General features: G+C 47.8%; 1 protein-coding gene across 8 annotated transcripts in view; it reads left to right on the forward strand.

The window, feature by feature from the left end:
• Positions 1 to 17,588, forward strand: part of PLEKHG5 (pleckstrin homology and RhoGEF domain containing G5) — a 123,861-nt gene that overhangs the window by 85,555 nt on the left and 20,718 nt on the right. For 7 of the 8 annotated variants that reach the window (XM_074306398.1, XM_074306397.1, XM_074306404.1 and 4 more), the window contains one exon: positions 14,910 to 15,039. In XM_074306398.1, the coding sequence (XP_074162499.1) occupies positions 14,910 to 15,039 (130 nt within the window). Of the gene's footprint in view, positions 1 to 5,008; positions 5,130 to 14,909; positions 15,040 to 17,588 lie in introns of those variants that run through there. The other variant, XM_074306399.1, reaches the window with a different exon arrangement.

Here is a 17,588-nt window from a genome sequence, read left to right on the forward strand (position 1 = left end):
ACATTGGCTGAGATGTATTTTACCTTGAGGGTCCTCTTTATGACCACTAGATGGTGTCCTTTTTTCTTCCTCCCTTCCCAGCCCTATGGAAGCTCTCCAAAGAAAGATCCTGCCTACATTCTGTATCCCCTGGAAGGCCAGGGCCCTTTAAGGCTCTGAAGATGTACCTATCCCTAGGTAATAGGGAGCCTTAGTGGGCATAGTCCTGTCTAGTGGCTTCCCCTGAAAATGTCATGGGCTAGGATTGAGAGGAAATTGTATGACTCTCATTCTGGCTGGCCCTCTCAGATTCCATTTTCTTGGTGACTGCTCTTGTACCTATTAAATAGATATAATATATATATATATAATAGATCTATTATATATATGTGTGTATATATATGATAGATCTATTATATATATATAGAGAGAGAGACAGACAGACACACACACACATACAGAGAGAGAGAGAGAGAGAGAGAGAGAGAGAGAGAGAGAGAGAGAGAGAGAGAAATAGGTAAATAATAAAACTATATCTTCCAGACCCTTAAATGCAATGCTTGGTTAGACCTCGATCCTTCAGTATGAGATGTCTGCATTGCTGCTTTATCTAAACTTGCTAGGTGCTCACCCATATGATTTGTAACTTCAGGGTTAATGTCTTTACCGCTATAGCATGCATATTCTAAAGATCCTACTTATATCCTAAAGAAATCACAGGTATCTTGAGTGTTATAGCTTTTCTCTCAGCCCTGCTAGATCTTCAGTCACTGAATTGAACAGAAGGTTCAGAAGGAGTGAAATCCTCAAAAATTCTTTCTGCTGTCTGTCATGTGATGGACACAGCAGCCAGGCATCCAGCAGCTAGACTTACATAAATTAGGAGTTGGGTTACAGGAACACGGGTCTAAGTTAGAGGAACATAGATGTGTCAAGGGTGTGCTGGAACCTGTTCCAACTGGCTAGTAGATTGTTAAATTTTTGGTATGATCTTTTACACCTTGGCAAAGATTACAAATCAGGGCTAGATTTATTGTTTAATAACATAGATTAGGTTTAGAGATGTGTCATGCTTTTAGCAAAACTGGTTGTTAAAAATTTACCAGCACACTGCCGGATATGGCTTGCCCAAAATCACAGTTAATAAATGGTAGAACTGAGATTTGAACCTGTGAACTCTGATTCAAGAGCCAAGGCTCTTCCCACTGTCATAGTACCTTGGTGTGTGTCTGAATTTGCAAAAAGAGCTCAGGCTGAGACCTCTTTCTGTCGAGGATATCACCATCTTCTCAGTGGCCTAGGTTCAAAACTGATGAGCCATTCCTGACTCCTCTCTCCCTCATCCTCCACTCGAATCAGCTGCTTAGTCTTGTCAGTTCTCCCTCGACAATCTCTCTTTTATACATCTTTCCACTTAGAGAGCCCCCACCTGTGTCACCCTTGATATGGTTTTCCGGCTTCAATTCTTGCCCCTCTGTTTTTCAGCAGATGATTGTAAAATCATCTTCCTAAGTCACACTAGTATGAGAATGTCACTCTTCTCCTCTAAATCTCCACTGGCTCACATTTACCTCTAAAGCTAAATGCTTAGCTTGGCTTATTTCATATCCATGCCTTTCATGCACTTTTGTGTTCCAGCCAAGCTTGCCTCCTGTCTCTTTCTGAACTGGAGTTTACATTTCTTAACTCCGAGTAAGATGGCTTTAAAGTTAGAGGACCAGTCACTCTCTCTGGCTCTCAGCTTCCTCAATCTCTACAATGAGCCGGAGAAGGAAATGGTAAACCACTCTGGTCTTTGCCAAGAAAACCCCAAACGGGGTCACGAAGAGTTGAAAATGACTAACCAACAAAATGAGGGGGCTGGCACCTACTGTTTAATGTGTGTTCCCTTAAATTTCCAAGGCCTCATCCAGTCTAGATGAGTCTCTGACTTTTAGGTTAAAGGAAGGGGGGTGAAAATTAGCAAGTGACTTATTCTGGGGCCTGGAGGGACTGGTCAGGGCTGTTCCTAATTGTGGAGGAACTTGAAGAGAGCATGGAGCAGATGGAACTGATAGTTTTAGAACTTTTATTAGAAGGTAGGGGAGGGATTCTTTTTTGCTTTTTCTTCCTATCACCTATATTTAGAGGTCGGGACACTGTAAGCACTTATTAAATGCTTTTTTGGTTGACTGATTCTGAGATATACCTTGGTCCAAAAATGGAACGAACCGACCTTGGGGAAGGGAAGTTCAGGCTGGCTGGAAGGGCTCTCAGAGGCTATCTAGTTCAAGCTGCTCTTCTTAGAGATGGGGAAACTGAGTCTCAGATAATGTGACTTGCTTAAGGTAAGGACTGATGACTCTATACCTGGTGCTTTTCCTCTATCCAAGGCAACACAGATTTATTAAGCACCTACTATGTGCATGCCAGACAACTGATTCCTGCCTAAATAGGTAAAGGTATTTCCTAGCTGGGTGACTCTGAGCAGTCACTTGACCCCAGTTGCCTCGGCAAAAAACAAACAAAAAATAACAAAAAAATTAAGTAATGGTCTCCATGAGTCTTCTGCTCAAAGATTTTGTGATTTTGTTCTTGCTCAAGGGGAAAGCCAAGGCCTCTGGATGCTAAGTGGTTAAGTAAGTGGATAAGAATGCTCACCTGGGAGTCAGGAAGAGGGGGGGGGGGCCGGACCCTTATTAGCTTTGTGACCTGGACACTCCCAAGCGAGGCACTTCAGCCGTCTGCCTCAGTTTCCACAACTATACAGTGGAAATAGTATCAGCACCTGCTTTAGAGGATTGTGATGGTTAGCACAGTGCCAGGCACATAGCAGGTACTTAAAGCTTGTTCCCCTCTTTCTTCACTGCGCCCTGCCCAGAGGAAACCAGCCCTCGAGGGTCAGACCCAGCCTCCTCAGGACCTGTCTGCCCATCCGTAATGGGGTGGGGAGTCTCCAGGAGCTTGATGTTGTCATGTCCTGTTCCATCTTTCAAACTCTGGGCTTTTTTCCCCAGGGATCTTTGGGCTATGGAGGACAAAGGCTGCAGGGAAGTGGGGAGGGGATGTACAAGAGCACTGAGTCATTTTCTTCAATCTCTATCTGGAGAGTGGGGGGGCAGGGAAGGAGGGGCGCTCCTTTCCTGAAGATTTCATTATTCATTTAGAGTGATCTGGTTTCCGGGTATCAGTTTCAACAAGTCAGTCCTGACTCATAAGGAGGGAGCTGAGGCCCGAATCCTGAGGCCCTGGGGAGACTCCTCCCATCCCCCACGGTCACCCTAAGAACGGCAGTGGTCTACTCAGACCCCTGGCATGTTGTCCGCTGGGTTCTAGCCACAGTGTGGGCACAGACAAGTCCAGCCCGGGTTCTTTGGCTAATTAGCGCCCTGGCTCTCGGGGGAAGAGGAGGAGGGGCGGGCTGGGTCCGGGTAACGTTATCCCCGGGCACAGGAGAGGCTAGGAGATGGAGATCAAAGACGGAGGCAGAACCCTGGAGCCCTGGGCTCCCGGTCTGGGCGCCCTGGCTTCTGAGTGCCCCTGGGCAGTGGGGGGGGGGCCTTCCCCAGCTGGCTGGGAGCACTCCTGGGCCCTGGAAGTCGGGACGAAGGCCGGCGTCCCGAGGCTGAGCAGTGGAGGAGGGCCGTGACTCAGAGGAGCCGGAGGTGAGGGAGGATGTGACTGCCGCCGGAGCGCCTGCACTATGAGAGCCTGGATGCGAGGCCGTGCGCCCCGCTCCTTCTGCTCCAGAACCCTCGTTCCCCACTGGGGCGCTCACAGTATAAACTGGGGGAAGGGGAGCTGGTGCGCAGGACTCCCCCCTCATCTCCTCCTCCCTCCCGCGGGAGGGGCTGGCTCTCTCCTCGCACCTCGGGCTTCCAGAACCAATCTGGACGGGCCCCAGCTTGCCAGGCCTTAGCTCCTCCCCCACTCAGCCCTGCCCACGGTCTGGGCAGGAAGCGGGCGGCGGGCAGCCCGCGGGGTGCCTTGGAGTCAGATGCCCCCTTCTCCGTGCAGGTCTGAGGTTTTGACCCCTGGGACGCAGGAAACGTGCAGTCCCCCAAGAAAAAGGAGATGGGCTAGGATTACCCAGGCCCAGTCGGGGTACCCATGCGCAGTTCTCCTCTCCGGACCGGGATTTTCCGCCAGCCCACCCCCTTCCTTTGAGTGGGGGGTGGGGTAGGAGTTACTCACTGCCCAGGGGCTGGCTCGGCCCTTCCTGAACCCCTTCTCTCTCCCGCCAGGCTCAGGGAATGCCTGGGAGGCGCTGGCCCCTAATAAACCGCCTCCACGCCTTATCTTCAAAGAGGCTCATCTCTCAGCGGCAGGGGTTCATTAGCCAGCCCTGCCGCCGGGTCAGGGAGGAAGGAGGCCGGAGGAAGCCTCGGAGGGCAGTAGTTCTGGCTGCGGGTCCGAATCCTAGGGCACATCCTGGCCCCGGTGGCCCTGAGCCAGGGTAGAGGAGGCACACTGACGTCTGAGGCTCTGATTTGGGGGAGGATGTAGTAACCTGCGGCCTGGAGACACGGGATGAGGAAGGATGCTCCAGGTCAAGACTGGACTTCAGAGTTCCCAGATCTTGGATTAGGAGGCTTTGGAGCCTGGGGGGCTGTAGACGGCTCTGATTTAGCGGAGGGGCGCAGCACTCCCCACCCCCTACTCCTCCATATCGCCTGGGAGCACCCTCCCCTCCAGTTTCTCAGTGGGGACCCACCTGGCAGAAGGCGGAGGCCTAGGATATAGGTTGAACCCGTCTCCAGCGGGGGTGGGGGCGGGGTGGGGAGGAGTGACTGGGAATCCCCCCCTGCCCTGCTTGTACCCTGTGCATGCCCCTCCCCTTTCTTTATCCCTTTCCCCTGCCCCCAACACTGGCCTTGGCTGCCCCCACTATCCTCCAGTGTCCCCCCTCCCAGAAGGCCCATCCCTGGCAGCGAAGGAGTCTGGTCTCCGGGGTTGGGTCGAGTTCAAAGGCAGAGCCCGTGACCCTGTAGGGGGGCTGCTCGGGGCGTGCAGTACAATGGCAGGAAGCGGAGGCAGCAGCATTGTCCAGAGCAGCAGCCGCCGGAGGCGCAGACGCTGGCTTCCCTGCCCTGGCCATGGGGACGGGCCCCGGAGTCTCAGGCCGCCTCCGGCCAGGGCTGCCCTCGCCTCCGTGGGGCCGCAAAGACCAGGTAGGGCCCCTGGCACTGCTTCCGCACCTACTCCCCACTCTGGGCTTCCTCCCAGTGCAATCAGCCCCTGGTTAGCCGGGATTGCTGAATTGGGGAGGGTAGAAACTGGCCTTCCATCCGCCATCTGCCTCACTCCCTGGGCCCCGGATCCAGTGTCTCCCGAAGGAGATCTCCTGGCGCCTCAGATCCCTCCCGGGGAGGGATTGGGATCTGCCAGCTGCTGGGGGCAGGGCAGCGGAGCGGGCCTGGGTGGCGGAGAGAATGCGGGCGTAGGACAGCATTGTCAGTGCATCCGGTCCTTTGTCAGGATGTGGCCATGAGAGGACCCAGCCTCTCCCCTGGGCTCTTTCTTCCCTGTTCCTGCCCCCGGCCCCACAGGGAAGGCTGTCCTCGGGCAGAAGGGGAGCCAAGTTTTTGTGCAGTGCAGAAGGTGAGGGTGAGGGGCTTCCCCTGGACTTTAAAGGTCTGTGTCTGTGAAAGTGGATGGGCTTGGTCTCTGTGCGCGTGTGTGACCTGGGAAACTGACTCCCCTCTCCCCTTAATCATGGTTTTTCTTCCTACTGACTCATAACCTTCCCCCCCCCCCTGTTGCTCTCAGTTTTTTTGGAGTGGATGAGGCCTTTGTCCTGGAGGGTCCCTTGAGCCAAGGCCATCTTCTCTAAGGTTCTTTTGTATCTACCCTGTATGTTCTGACATGTTTCCCACTGGACCATAAGTTCTTGGAGGGCAGGGGACCTAATGCATCGGAAAAACTGAGGGCTTAAGACCATAAAGGCTGGTTGGTTGATTTTTATCATTATCACTATTATTATTATCATCTCTTCTTGGGAATATTTCCAGCACTCACACACCCTGCTATAGGGGTCTGGTGACTTCTCCTGGTTCTCCTTGTTTTAGTCTCAGCTGCCCTTGGGGCTGGAGAGAGAAGTGGTCAGAAGTTTTGTCTGTGCTGCTGCTCCAAGGACTCTCTATCTGTGTAGCTTTTCCATGCCATCTCCCCTCTGGGGCTGCTATGGGACGGAGGATATCTCCTGGTCCTCATTCTCCTGCAAGGGAGGGGGCTTCCTCACCTACACTCTAGGGCAGGGGTTCTCAAACTACGGCCCATGCGTCAGATGTGGCCGCTGAGGACGTTTGTGCGGTGCCGGGTTATGGCAAATGGGCTGAGGGGCAGAGACAGAGTGGGAGCTTTTGTTTTTACTCTAGTCCGGCCCTCCCACGGTCTGAGGGACAGTGAACTGGCCCCTTAGTTAAAAAGTTTGAAGACCACTGCTCTAGAGAAAGGCTTTTCTAGCAAGCTTTGTGGCCCCATTTCCCCAGCTCCTCCCTTCTCTCTCTTGTTTGTTCAACCACCTGGGGCTTTCAGGCTATTCTAGGCTCTGGGACTGAAGCTTCCTCCCGGGCTGCTCTCTCCTTTCCAGGACACAGAGGTCTCCAAGCCATCAGCTAAGATTGGATCGCGTGTGAAAGGATCAGGCAGGCACTGCCCACTGTGGCTACCCTCCTCCTCCTAGCCAGCCTTTACTGCTGTGCCCAGATGGACACGCCCACTTCTTAGCGGAAGGGCCCATGCCATCCAGAGTTCAGTGACCTCTGGTGCTCAGTAATCTGGGGAGAAAACTTGGCCTCTGCTTAATGAAATCAAGTTTCCACCCAAGGGTTTGGGTTTCAGCAAATGGCCCTCTCCCAGCATTCCCTGACATTACCTCCTGAGTTCTCCAGCAGGGCTTCTTAACTCTTTTTGGTGTATCACGGGTCCCTCTGATGGAGTGGATGTATCTGAGAGTTATGATTGTAAATAGATGGGAATACATAGGAATATCGATAAAACTGATTATGTTGAAATGCACTTATTGAAATATTTTTAAAAGCGTGTTCACAGTCCTCCAAGTTAAGTAGTCTCTCTTCTATCTTCTGAAGCCTAGAACCCTGCACAGGGTTACAAAGCTGGCTCCTGGAAGAGTGGAGCCAGCTTTCTAGCAAGAAACCTCAGCAGGGATAGAGAGATGGCCACTGGGATTACAGTTGTCTGTACAGCCTACACCAGTGGCCTCAAACTTTTTAAATGGGGGCCAGTTCCCTGTCCCTCAGACCATTGGAGGGCCGGACTAGAGTAAAAACAAACCTCCCACTCTGTCTCCGCCCCTCAGCCCATTTGCCATAACCTGGTGGGCCACATAAACGTCCTCAGTGGGCCGCCGAGGACCGTACTTTGAGAACCCCTGGCCTATACTGTTGTATTGTATATGCTATGTTATCTATACACACACACATATATACATACATGTATATACATATACTTATGTATGTAAAGTAACATTCTCTTCTATTCCTAATATATATCCTATTAAGGCAGAGACAATTTTTTTTTTAATCCCTAAAGCCTAATATAGTGCCAGGCACATAGTAGGTACTTAATATATGCTTATTAGTTAGTTTCCCTGAAAAATAACACAAAACCTAGAATTTTAAGCAATTTCCTACTGCTTGATGCAGTAGGAAAAATCCTGTGATTGGTTGTAGAGAGACCTGGCTCCCAGTGTCCCATCCCTTACCCCTTACTCTACTGGTCTCCCCATTAGCTCTGAGTCTAAGCCCTCTGGGCCTGCTTTACACAGCTGCTGGTTATAATACAGCCTTCTTATGAGTGGAGAATGCTTCATTGTATTGGATCAGTGTCCTGAGCACCCAGAATGCAGTAGGAATTTTACAGATACTTGTCAATGCACTAGACTAGTTGGTCCCATTCTATGAGTCTGAGTTTGGGGTCTTAGTTCTGTTCTTTTTCCAGCTCTAACATTCCCTGATACACACACACACACACACACACACACACACACACATACACACACACACATATAGAATGCATATATATGTACTCACATATGTATCTGGGTATATTTGTTTAATTGTGAGGCACTTGTCAATGGAAATTAGACTGGCAAATTATATAACACCAAATGGATGGAGTAGACCAGGGGTTCTCAAACTACGGCCCATGGACCAGATGCGGCCCACTGAGGACATTGATGCGCCCGCTGGGTGATGGCAAATGGGCTGAGGGGCAGAGACAGAGTGTGAGCTTTGTTTTTACTATAGTCCGGCCCTCCAACGGTCTGAGGGACAGGGAACTGGCCCCTGTTTAAAAAGTTTGAGGACCACTGGAGTAGACAATCATTTATTTTGACAAATTAAACTCCTACACAGGCAGGGTTCCATTAAAATAAAAAAGTCCCTGTTTTCTAGGGCCAAGTACTAAGGGAGGAAGAGGTTAAAGACTTAGAGAGGAAAGGGGAGGCCTTCCCGAGGAAGTGGGCCTTGAAGATTGGAGTCGGCAAACTTATTTGGAACTAAATATATGGGTATGTCTGGGCACGTGGGCACACACACACACACACACACACACACACATATTTCTAAAGGATGGGTCACTGGTATTGCTGGGTCTCCGTCCAGAATTCTGGGCTCTGACCATTGGAAAAAGGAGGAAAGAGCCCAGGCAGGTTCACCTGGAGTTCACTATTAAGTATCTTCCTTCCTTCCTTTCCTCCCTTCCTTCCTCCCTGATACCTCAGGATGATTTCCTCAGGAGCAGACTCCTGCTGAATACAGAACAGTATCTCCTTGCCCACAGCTACTCCAGTCCTCCCAGCCCACTTCCTCCCTTCCTACTTAACAGCCCATAAGGCCCTAGAGGGCAGGGACCTTGTTTTATTTTAATGGGACTCTAAGCATGATAAGGTGCTTAATAAATGTGTTTGTTGAAATAAATGATTGTCTACATTAAAACTTCTTAAATGATGGGCTACAACCCTATATGGGGTCTTATTGCTGAATGTAGGAATCACAAAGTTATGATTTATTATCAGTAAATGATTTATATACCTATGTACTTGGGTCATGGAAAAATTTCTTGGGCAAAAAGGAAATTGGAGCAGGAAAAGTTTAAAAAGCCCAGGACTCTGTTATGTACTCTCTAATTTCCATTGACCAGTTCCTCATAATTTAATTTATTCAGTGTTCTCTGTCTCTGTCTTCCACATATACACAATTCAAAGTCTTGTTGAAGTTTTAAACTATTAAAGCTTAAGACACCTTGTAAGCATGTGTGTACAGATATATTCGTTATGGACACACACACACATATATAGGTGTAGATGCATGTATATATATATATTTATGAGTGTGTCCTATAAGTCTGCAATATACACAAGTGTATATAAAACATGTATATACATATGATACGCATGTGTGTATACACACATATAACATCTGTTTTTTTTTTTTTTTTGAGGCAGTTGGGAGTAAGTGACTTGCCCAGGGTCACACAGCCAGGAAGTGTTAAGTGTCTGAGACCAGATTCGAACTCGGGTCCTCCTAAATTCAAGGGTGGTGCTCTATCCACTGCACCCCCTAGCTGCCCCTGTGGGCACAGAGATCTTAATGAGACAACTGGATGTGGTGGATAGAATGCCATACTTGGAGCTAAAAAACCCAGGCTTGAAATCCCACCTTTGACACGTTTAGAAGCTGGGTGAAGCAAAGGAGAGAGCTTTGGAATTAGAATTGAGGAAATCTGAGTTCCAGGCTTGCCTCAGACACTCACTTCCCAATCCTGGTCCAGTCACTTAAGTTCTCCCAGCCTCGGTTTCTCATCTGTAAAATGAGATTAGGAATGTTTGTTTCCCAGGATGGTTAGGAGGACACCTCTGTAAGGTGCTTTGTGAGCCTTAAGTGCCACGCGTCGTTGTTGTGGAGCGTTTTCAGCCGGTCCAGCGTGTTGGGGTCGTCTCAGCAGAGACTTTGCCATTTCTCTCTCTAGCCCATTTTACGGATGAGGAACTGAGGCAAACATGTATAAACAAAGAGGTGAAGTGACTTGCCCAGGGGCACGGCCAGTAAGCATCTGAGGTAGCAAATGCCCCGACTCTGAGCTCTGACCATTGCGCCACCCAGCGGCTGGGGTGTTATTGCTAGCATTCTGGTCATAGAGAAGTTAATTAATTTCCATAAACCTCAGTTTCCTTCTGTGAAAGATGGTTATGATAAAGGGTGTTGCAAAACTCACATGAGACATTGTGCATGTAGAGGCCTTTCCAACCTCGGGTGGATGTGTAAATATCAATGTGATGACATTGCAGACCACAGCCTGACTCAGGGTCCTAATCAAAAGGCTGCCAAGGGAGCTCCTTCAGGGCTTGAATTATTTGGTTTTGGCATCCTCAGTGCCTGGCATGTAGTAAGTGCTTAACTAGTGCATATTGAATTGCCTAATTTGGTTGCAATGTCAATCAATACACATTTGTTTGAGCACCTACTAACAACCCCAGCCCTCCAGGAGCTTTTATTTATTTATTTTGTTTTTTTAAAATTGATTTTATAATTATAACATTTTTTGACATTACATATGCATAGGTAATTTTTTACAACATTATCCCTTGTACTCCCTTCTGTTCTGAGTTTTTCCCCTCCATCCCCCCACCCCTTCCCCTAGATGGCAGGCATTCCCATACATATTAAATATGTTATAGTAGATCCTAGGTACAATATATATGTGCAGAACCGAGTTTTGTTGTTGTTATTGTTGTTGTTGCAAAGGAAGAATTGGATTCGGAAGGTAAAAATAACCCGGGAACAAAAACAGAAAATGCTCACAGTTTACACTCATTTCCCAGTGTTCCTTCTTTGGGTGTGAGCTTTTATGTTTTGAGGAAAGGCTACCATAAGTAAACAGGAAGTCATTTTGGAGTAAGGAGCTAGTTACTGAATGGATGTTGGGTAAGATGGGGTGGTAGAAATCTGGAAAAGGCCTCTGGTAATGAAGCTGAGCTTAAAGGGAGCCGGGGAGTCCGGGAGGTAGAATTGGAGGCTTAGCAGAGAAAGGAATTGGAGTGTCCTGGGTGAGGAAGTTCAAGGAGGGCGGTTGGTTTGAACCCAGAGACCATGAAGCAGAGTGATGTATGACAAGGGTGGGATGGTCGGCTGGAGCTTGACTGATAAATAAGACCTTTCTATCTGTGGCAAATGGGGAATGGGGGTGTCTTTATCCTGGAGATAGTAGGGAGTGACCATGGTCATACCTGGACTTTAGGAACCTCGCTTTGGTGGGATGCATCAATCCCAGAACAATTTTCAAGCACAAGTGTAAGTGCTGGAGAACAAAAATAGATAAAAGACAGAACTTCCCCTCCTTACAGCTTACAGGCTAATTGGTAGATCTAAAAGAAGAAAGACTTAGACGCAGGGAGACCCATTAGATGCCTGGTGAGAGGGGATGAGGGCTCGGGGGCAGCTTTGTAGTGGAGGGAAGGGAATAATGATGAGAGGATGGAGGAAGAACTGATAAATCTTCGCAACTAAATGGGGATACGGAGTGAGAGACAGGAAGGGCCAAGCCTGGCTGTAGCTGAGTGACTGGTAACATGGTAAGACATCGGGAAATTCAGAAGAGAGACAGTTTGGGGGAAATGCATTGGCATCTGTTTGGGACATTCTGGGGGAAAGATGTCTATAGGATGTCCTGAATGAAAGCGTATGCAATTAGTGACGTGAGGCTGGAGACCCGGAGAAAAACCCCAACTGGACAGCAAGGTCAGAGAGAGGCTAAGGTGTTCAGAGGTAGCTGAGTGGATCACTGAGAAAATTCAGGGAAAGAAGGCATCTCAAGTCTAAGGTCTGGGATCGTGCCACGTGAATGGGAAATGAGCACAATTAGCTGAGGAGTGACCAGACTGGGGCATACCCAGAATGCACTGAGGGGAGGGGTGGCCAACAGCATTGAGGATGGTAATCACATACAATATATAACATTCATAATGGATAATCATAATATTAATGATAGCTAATATTTATGTAGTAGCTACTTTGTGCCAGGCAATGTGCAAATATGATCCATCCAAGCAACAAAGAGGTGTAGGGCCAGGGTGAAGAGAAGGGGCTCCTTCCTCATTGGAGACCAGAACGGAGGAGAAGGAGGAGGAGGAGGAAGGGACTTTGAGATAAAGAGAAGGGAGAAATGAGAACTCTCATCTCTTTTTTCTCAATAAAACAGGAGGCCGTGATGATGAGAGGAAAGGTGTTTTTATTATCCCCATTTTATAGATGAGGAAACAGAGACAAACTGAGGTTTAAGATACTTACCCAGGGTCACACAGCTAGTAAATATCTAAGGTTGCATTTGAAGTCAGGAAAACTCAATTTCCTGAATTCCAATCTGGCCTCAGATACTTACTGTGTGACCCTGGGCAGGTCACTTAGATCCTGTGTGCCTCAGTTTCCTTATCTGTAAAATGAACTAGAGAAGAAAGCCATAAACCACTCCAGTGTCTCTATCAAGAAAACCCCAAAAGGGGTCATGATGAGTCAGACATGACTGAGCAACCAAAAACAAAGCAAAGCAAAGCCCTCTGATTCTGGGCCCAGCACTAAGGACTGAGAAAAGGCCACGAAGCCATCATGAACAATTTTTGGGAGAGTTTCATTTGAGGGATGAAGTCTGAGGTCAGATTGCTAGGGGTCGAGAGCCTAAGCAGGAAGTGGAAGCATCTGATTGTGGCCAGTTTTTTCTAGGAGTTTGGCTGGGACAGATGTTGGACAATAACCCTGGAGCTGATAGCATCTAGTGAGTGTTTTTGTTGTTGTTATTTGTTTGTCTCTGGCTGGGCCTGAAGTGGGTGTGTTTGTGGGCTACAGAGTAGGGCTTGATAAAGAAGGACCGAGAGAAGGAGGGGTAATCATAGGGGCGCCCTGCCGGAGGAACATAAGGCCGAAGAATGGAGGGTACCAACAGAGGGGTTGGACCAGGGTGAAAAGAAGGGGCTCCTTCTTCATTGGAGACCAGATCAGATGAGGAGGAGGAGGAGGAAGAGGAGGGGGAAGAGGAGGAAGAGGAGGAGGAGGAGGAGGAGGAAGGGAATTTGAGATAAAGAGAAGGGAGAAATGAGAACTCGTCTCTATTTTCTCAATAAAACCGGAGGCCTGATGCTGATGAGAGGGAAGGGAAGTGGGTGGGGTAGAAGACTTGAGGAATTAGAAGTCACGCCAACCAGTATTTATTAAGTTGCTCACTGTGTGGTAAGCTGGGGGCTGCTAGGGGGAGACTGGTATCCGAAGGACCTGAGTTCAAGTGTGACTTTATTAGCTGGGGGATGCTGGGCAAGTCACTGTACCCATTTTGCCTCAGTTTGTACCTCATTTGTTAAATGTTAAATGAGAAGGAAATGGCACGGGACTCCAGTATCTCTGCCTAGGGGAGAGTCTGTGATAAGCTAGGGAGCGTTTTTAGGGTCCTTGCCCTCAAGGAACTTACATTCTAATGGGAAAGATTACTTGCCCTGGGACTACTGTTTGTATCAGAGATAGGAGATGAATGGGTAATAATCTCTGGGAGGATACTGAGGCCTGGGAAAGGCCTTTTGCTGATAGGCCAGTGGAAACAGGCCTGAGTCCCTGTATCTATGGTGTTTAGAGGGTCTAAAGCAGGAGACTGGAAAGGGAGGAGGGGGCAGCTAGATGGAGCACCAGCTCTGGCGTCAAGAAGACCCGAATTCTCTAGGACTTTTAGTAGGAAAGTCACTTAACCCAAACTGCCCTCCTCTCCCACCCCCCAAAAAGCCAGAGGATTGTATATTTGAACCTGGAGGCGACAGGGAATCCCAGGAATAGATGGATGACATCTGCCTGCCCTTGGACGGCCAGTGTGGGAAGAGATTTGAGGCAGAGAACCCAGACAGCTGACTATTTTTAATGGGCTAAGTGTGGGATGATGGGAATCGGAAGAAGGGCTTTTGGGGGATCATCCATCTAAAATAACCAAGAGACATGGTAGGTAGTTCAGAAAGATCTGAATTTGAATGAAGTCTGGGGGCGTGTAGGTATATCACTGGAATCTCAGTCTGCCTCAGTTTCCCCATCTGTAACATGGGCAGAAAAACAATACCTATCTTTCAGGTTTGTTATGGAAGATCAAATGAGATAACATGTAAAATCCTCTGGAAAACTTCAAACACTAAAGAAATGCGGGGAAAGGGTTTCAAGGCCACTTAGACTTTCATTTGATCCAGTGGAAAAATGGGACCCAGGGAGTTTGCCTTGTAAATGGCAGGAGGAGGACTCGTTTTGGTGTTCTTTCTATTATTACATCGCTCCTCTCCCATGAGGAACCACTTTGTGTCTCTCCTGGTTTTAGCCTTTATTATTTCATGTTCTAATTATCTCTGGGTTTTGTCTTCCTAGCAGACTGTAAACTCTCTAAAGTCGGGGACTGTGTCTTGGCTAAACTTTGCATCTCTCCCTGTGCCTAATAAAAGATGATTGGCTAGAATGGAATTCTGCCCTCCCCGCTTTCACCTTCTGCACCTGGGCGTTGCTGCCCACAGTGTGCCTGGGTAATCCTAGCCTGGGTAATCCTAGCCTGCCGACGAGCTGACTCAAGGAAACAGCAGGGTTATCTTCTTCAAATATTTGAAGTACTGCCGCAGGGAAGAGGGATTGGAGAGATTTTGCTCAGCCTTTATTTCGGTGGCCTTTAGGAACCCGACAGATTTAGGATTTTTATGAGGGAAAAACTTGCTGACAGAGCTGTCCCAAAGCAGAATGGGATGCCTGGGGAGGTGGCCTCCAAGGGGAGGCTGGAAAGCCCCCTTCTCGGAGGGGATTCTGGCTCAGGGCGGCGCTGGGTGGAAGAGTCCCTTCTAGTTTTCGGACTTTGTGATGGACAGAACGAGGCAGACGGCCTCTGTCTGGCTGCCTGCGTCTGAGATCTGTGCTTCTTGTCCCCAGGTATGTCACCACGCCGACTGCCAGCAGCTCCACCGCCGGGGGCCCCTCAACCTGTGTGAGGTGTGTGACGGCAAGTTTCATAGCACCATGCACTTTGACGGGCACATCCGCTTCGACCTGCCCCCCCAAGGTGAGCTGGGCCTGGGACTTGGGGGCCGGGAGAGGGGCTTTCCAGGGTGGACATCCTCCTGGCTTGCTTGCAGCACCATCAAGTGAGAGTGCCTGTCCCTTCTAATCAAGGGTTCCTTCTTACTTGGTCCTCCTCTCACACTGTCCCTGGGAGGGGCTCCAAATCTAAGGATTCTGAAGACTGTGCATTGGGTCCTGATGTTGGACTGTCTAGCATTAATCAGAAGTCAGCAGCTGAGGGTAGGAAGCGGTGAGGAGTTAAGCCCCAGCCTGGGGCTATCTCCAGATGACTCAGGTTCTGGGTTTGAAGTATCATGGAGTCCTGCTTAGATTACTAGAGTTTGTGTCTTCATAGATGTGGGACTCTGAAGAAATCATTTTAATTTTTCTGGGCCTTGGTTTCCCTGTTTATAAATTGAGAAACTGGGACAAGGTCACAACGAAGGCTCTTTCCTTTGAATTATACAGTTTTCTGAACTCCAGTTTGTCCCAGGTGAGGGCAAAAAAGAAAGGAATTCTTCTGATTTGAATGACACATTAAAAAAAAATTCTTAATGTTTTATTTTTTTCTCAATTACATATAAAAACAATTTTTAACATTAAAATTCCAAATTCTCTCCTTCCCTTCCCCTTATTAAGAAAGCAAGCAATTTGATATAGATTATACATGGGCAGTCATGCAAAACATTTCCATATTAGTCACCTTGTGAAAGAAAACACAGATTTAAAAAAAGAAGAAGAAAAATTTCAAAAGTAGGCTTTAATTTGCATTTGGATGCCACTGATTCTTTTTCTGGAGGTGGATAGCATTCCTTATCGTGAGTCTTTTGGAATTGTCTTGGATCATTGTGTTGCAGATAATAGCCAAGTCATTCACAATTGCTCCTTCTGTTACTTAGCACAACACTGTCCTGGTTCCTCTCACTTCCATTCCTGTAAGTCTTTCCAAGTTCTTTTAAGAGTCATTCCTTATGGTGTAATATTATTCTGTTACAATAACTTGTTTCCCAATTGATAGGTATCCCCTCAGTTTCAAATCCTTTGCCACCACAAAAGAGCTTCTATATCTATTTTTCTACGTTTTTTCTACATCTTTCTACATATATTTCTATATCTACAAAAAAAAGCCTTTTTCCCTTTGTTAAAAATCTCTTTGGGATACAGACTTGGTGATAGGGTCTGGGTCAAAGGGTACGCCCAATTTTAGCCTTTTGGGCAAAGTTTCTAATTGCTCTCCAGAATGGTTGGATCTATTTGCAACTCCCCCAACAATGCATTAGTGTTCTGATTTTCTCATAGCTTCTCTAACATTCATCATTTTCCTTTTCTGCAATCTTAGCTAATCTGAAAGTTGTTTTACTTTACATTTTTCTATCAGTGGTGATTTAGAACACTTTTCATATGAATAAAGATAGTTTTGATGACTTCTGAAAATTGTGTAGCACCTTTTAGAAAGACAAGGGATAAACCAGAAGGCTTCTTGACAGGATACCTAGGATAGGGAAAGGCCTTGAATCTATATCCTGTGAGGGTACCATGGTTACCTCATGTACCATGAGGGTACATTCCCAGTTAATGTCTAGTTTGAAGAGAAAAGACTTGTGGGTAAGAGTGAGGGTAGGGACATGGTGGGGACATCTTTGTGTATTTGAAGAATTGGCAAAGGGGAAGACTTGCTTCCTTGGTCTCCAGGGCAGAATCAGGAGAAGGGAGTGAAGCTGCATGGAACAGAACACTGATTTTGGACTCGGAGATCCTGGGTTCAGATTCTGCCTAAATCTCTTTGATGGACAAGCTCACCTGCCTTCCTGATCCAATTTCTTTCTTTTTCCTTTTTTTAAACTTTTTTTTCTTAATAGTATTTTATTTTTCCAAATGTATGTCAAGATAGTTTTCAACATATTTGTAAAGTCTGACTATTTCTTCTCCTGTGAAATGTGGAGCCTGGACTCCCCTGTCCTAAATCTGTAATCCTAGGATCCTTTGGAAATTGCCCCAAAGCAAAGTTTTGGGCCTAAATGAAAGAAAAACTTCCTATTAGTGCTGTGGAAAGAAGAGGCCTGGATAGCAGCCAAGAGGCCTCAGCTCTTGGGGGATGTTGTAGAGAGAGCTCGATGGCTCAGGGAATAGAGCACCAGCCCTGAATTTAGGACCTGAGTTCAGAGCCATCGAAGACACTTCACACTTCCTGGCTGTGTGACCCTGGGCAAGTCACTTCACCCCAGTTGCCTCACAACAAACAAACACACAAAACAGTGCTGGGTGGGAATTAGGGGAGATCCCGGTCAAGGATATTTTCCTTAAGTCACCCAGGAGTTAATGCCATCCTCATTGCCCTCGGTGCCCCTGTAAGGCTGAGCTTGTGAAAACAAGGGCCTAGGAGTCAGGAAGACCTGAGTTCAAATCCAGCCACAGACACCAGCTTTGTGACCCTGCTGGGTTTCCTTATCTATAACTTGGGCAGAGTAATATTATCTGTCTCCTCAGTTGTGTGGATTCAAGGAGATGATGGGTTCTGTGAGCTTTAAAGCACTTTGGAAATGTCAGCTC

This window comes from Sminthopsis crassicaudata, chromosome 3, assembly GCF_048593235.1.
Source record: "Sminthopsis crassicaudata isolate SCR6 chromosome 3, ASM4859323v1, whole genome shotgun sequence".
Taxonomy (NCBI): Eukaryota; Metazoa; Chordata; class Mammalia; order Dasyuromorphia; family Dasyuridae; genus Sminthopsis; species Sminthopsis crassicaudata.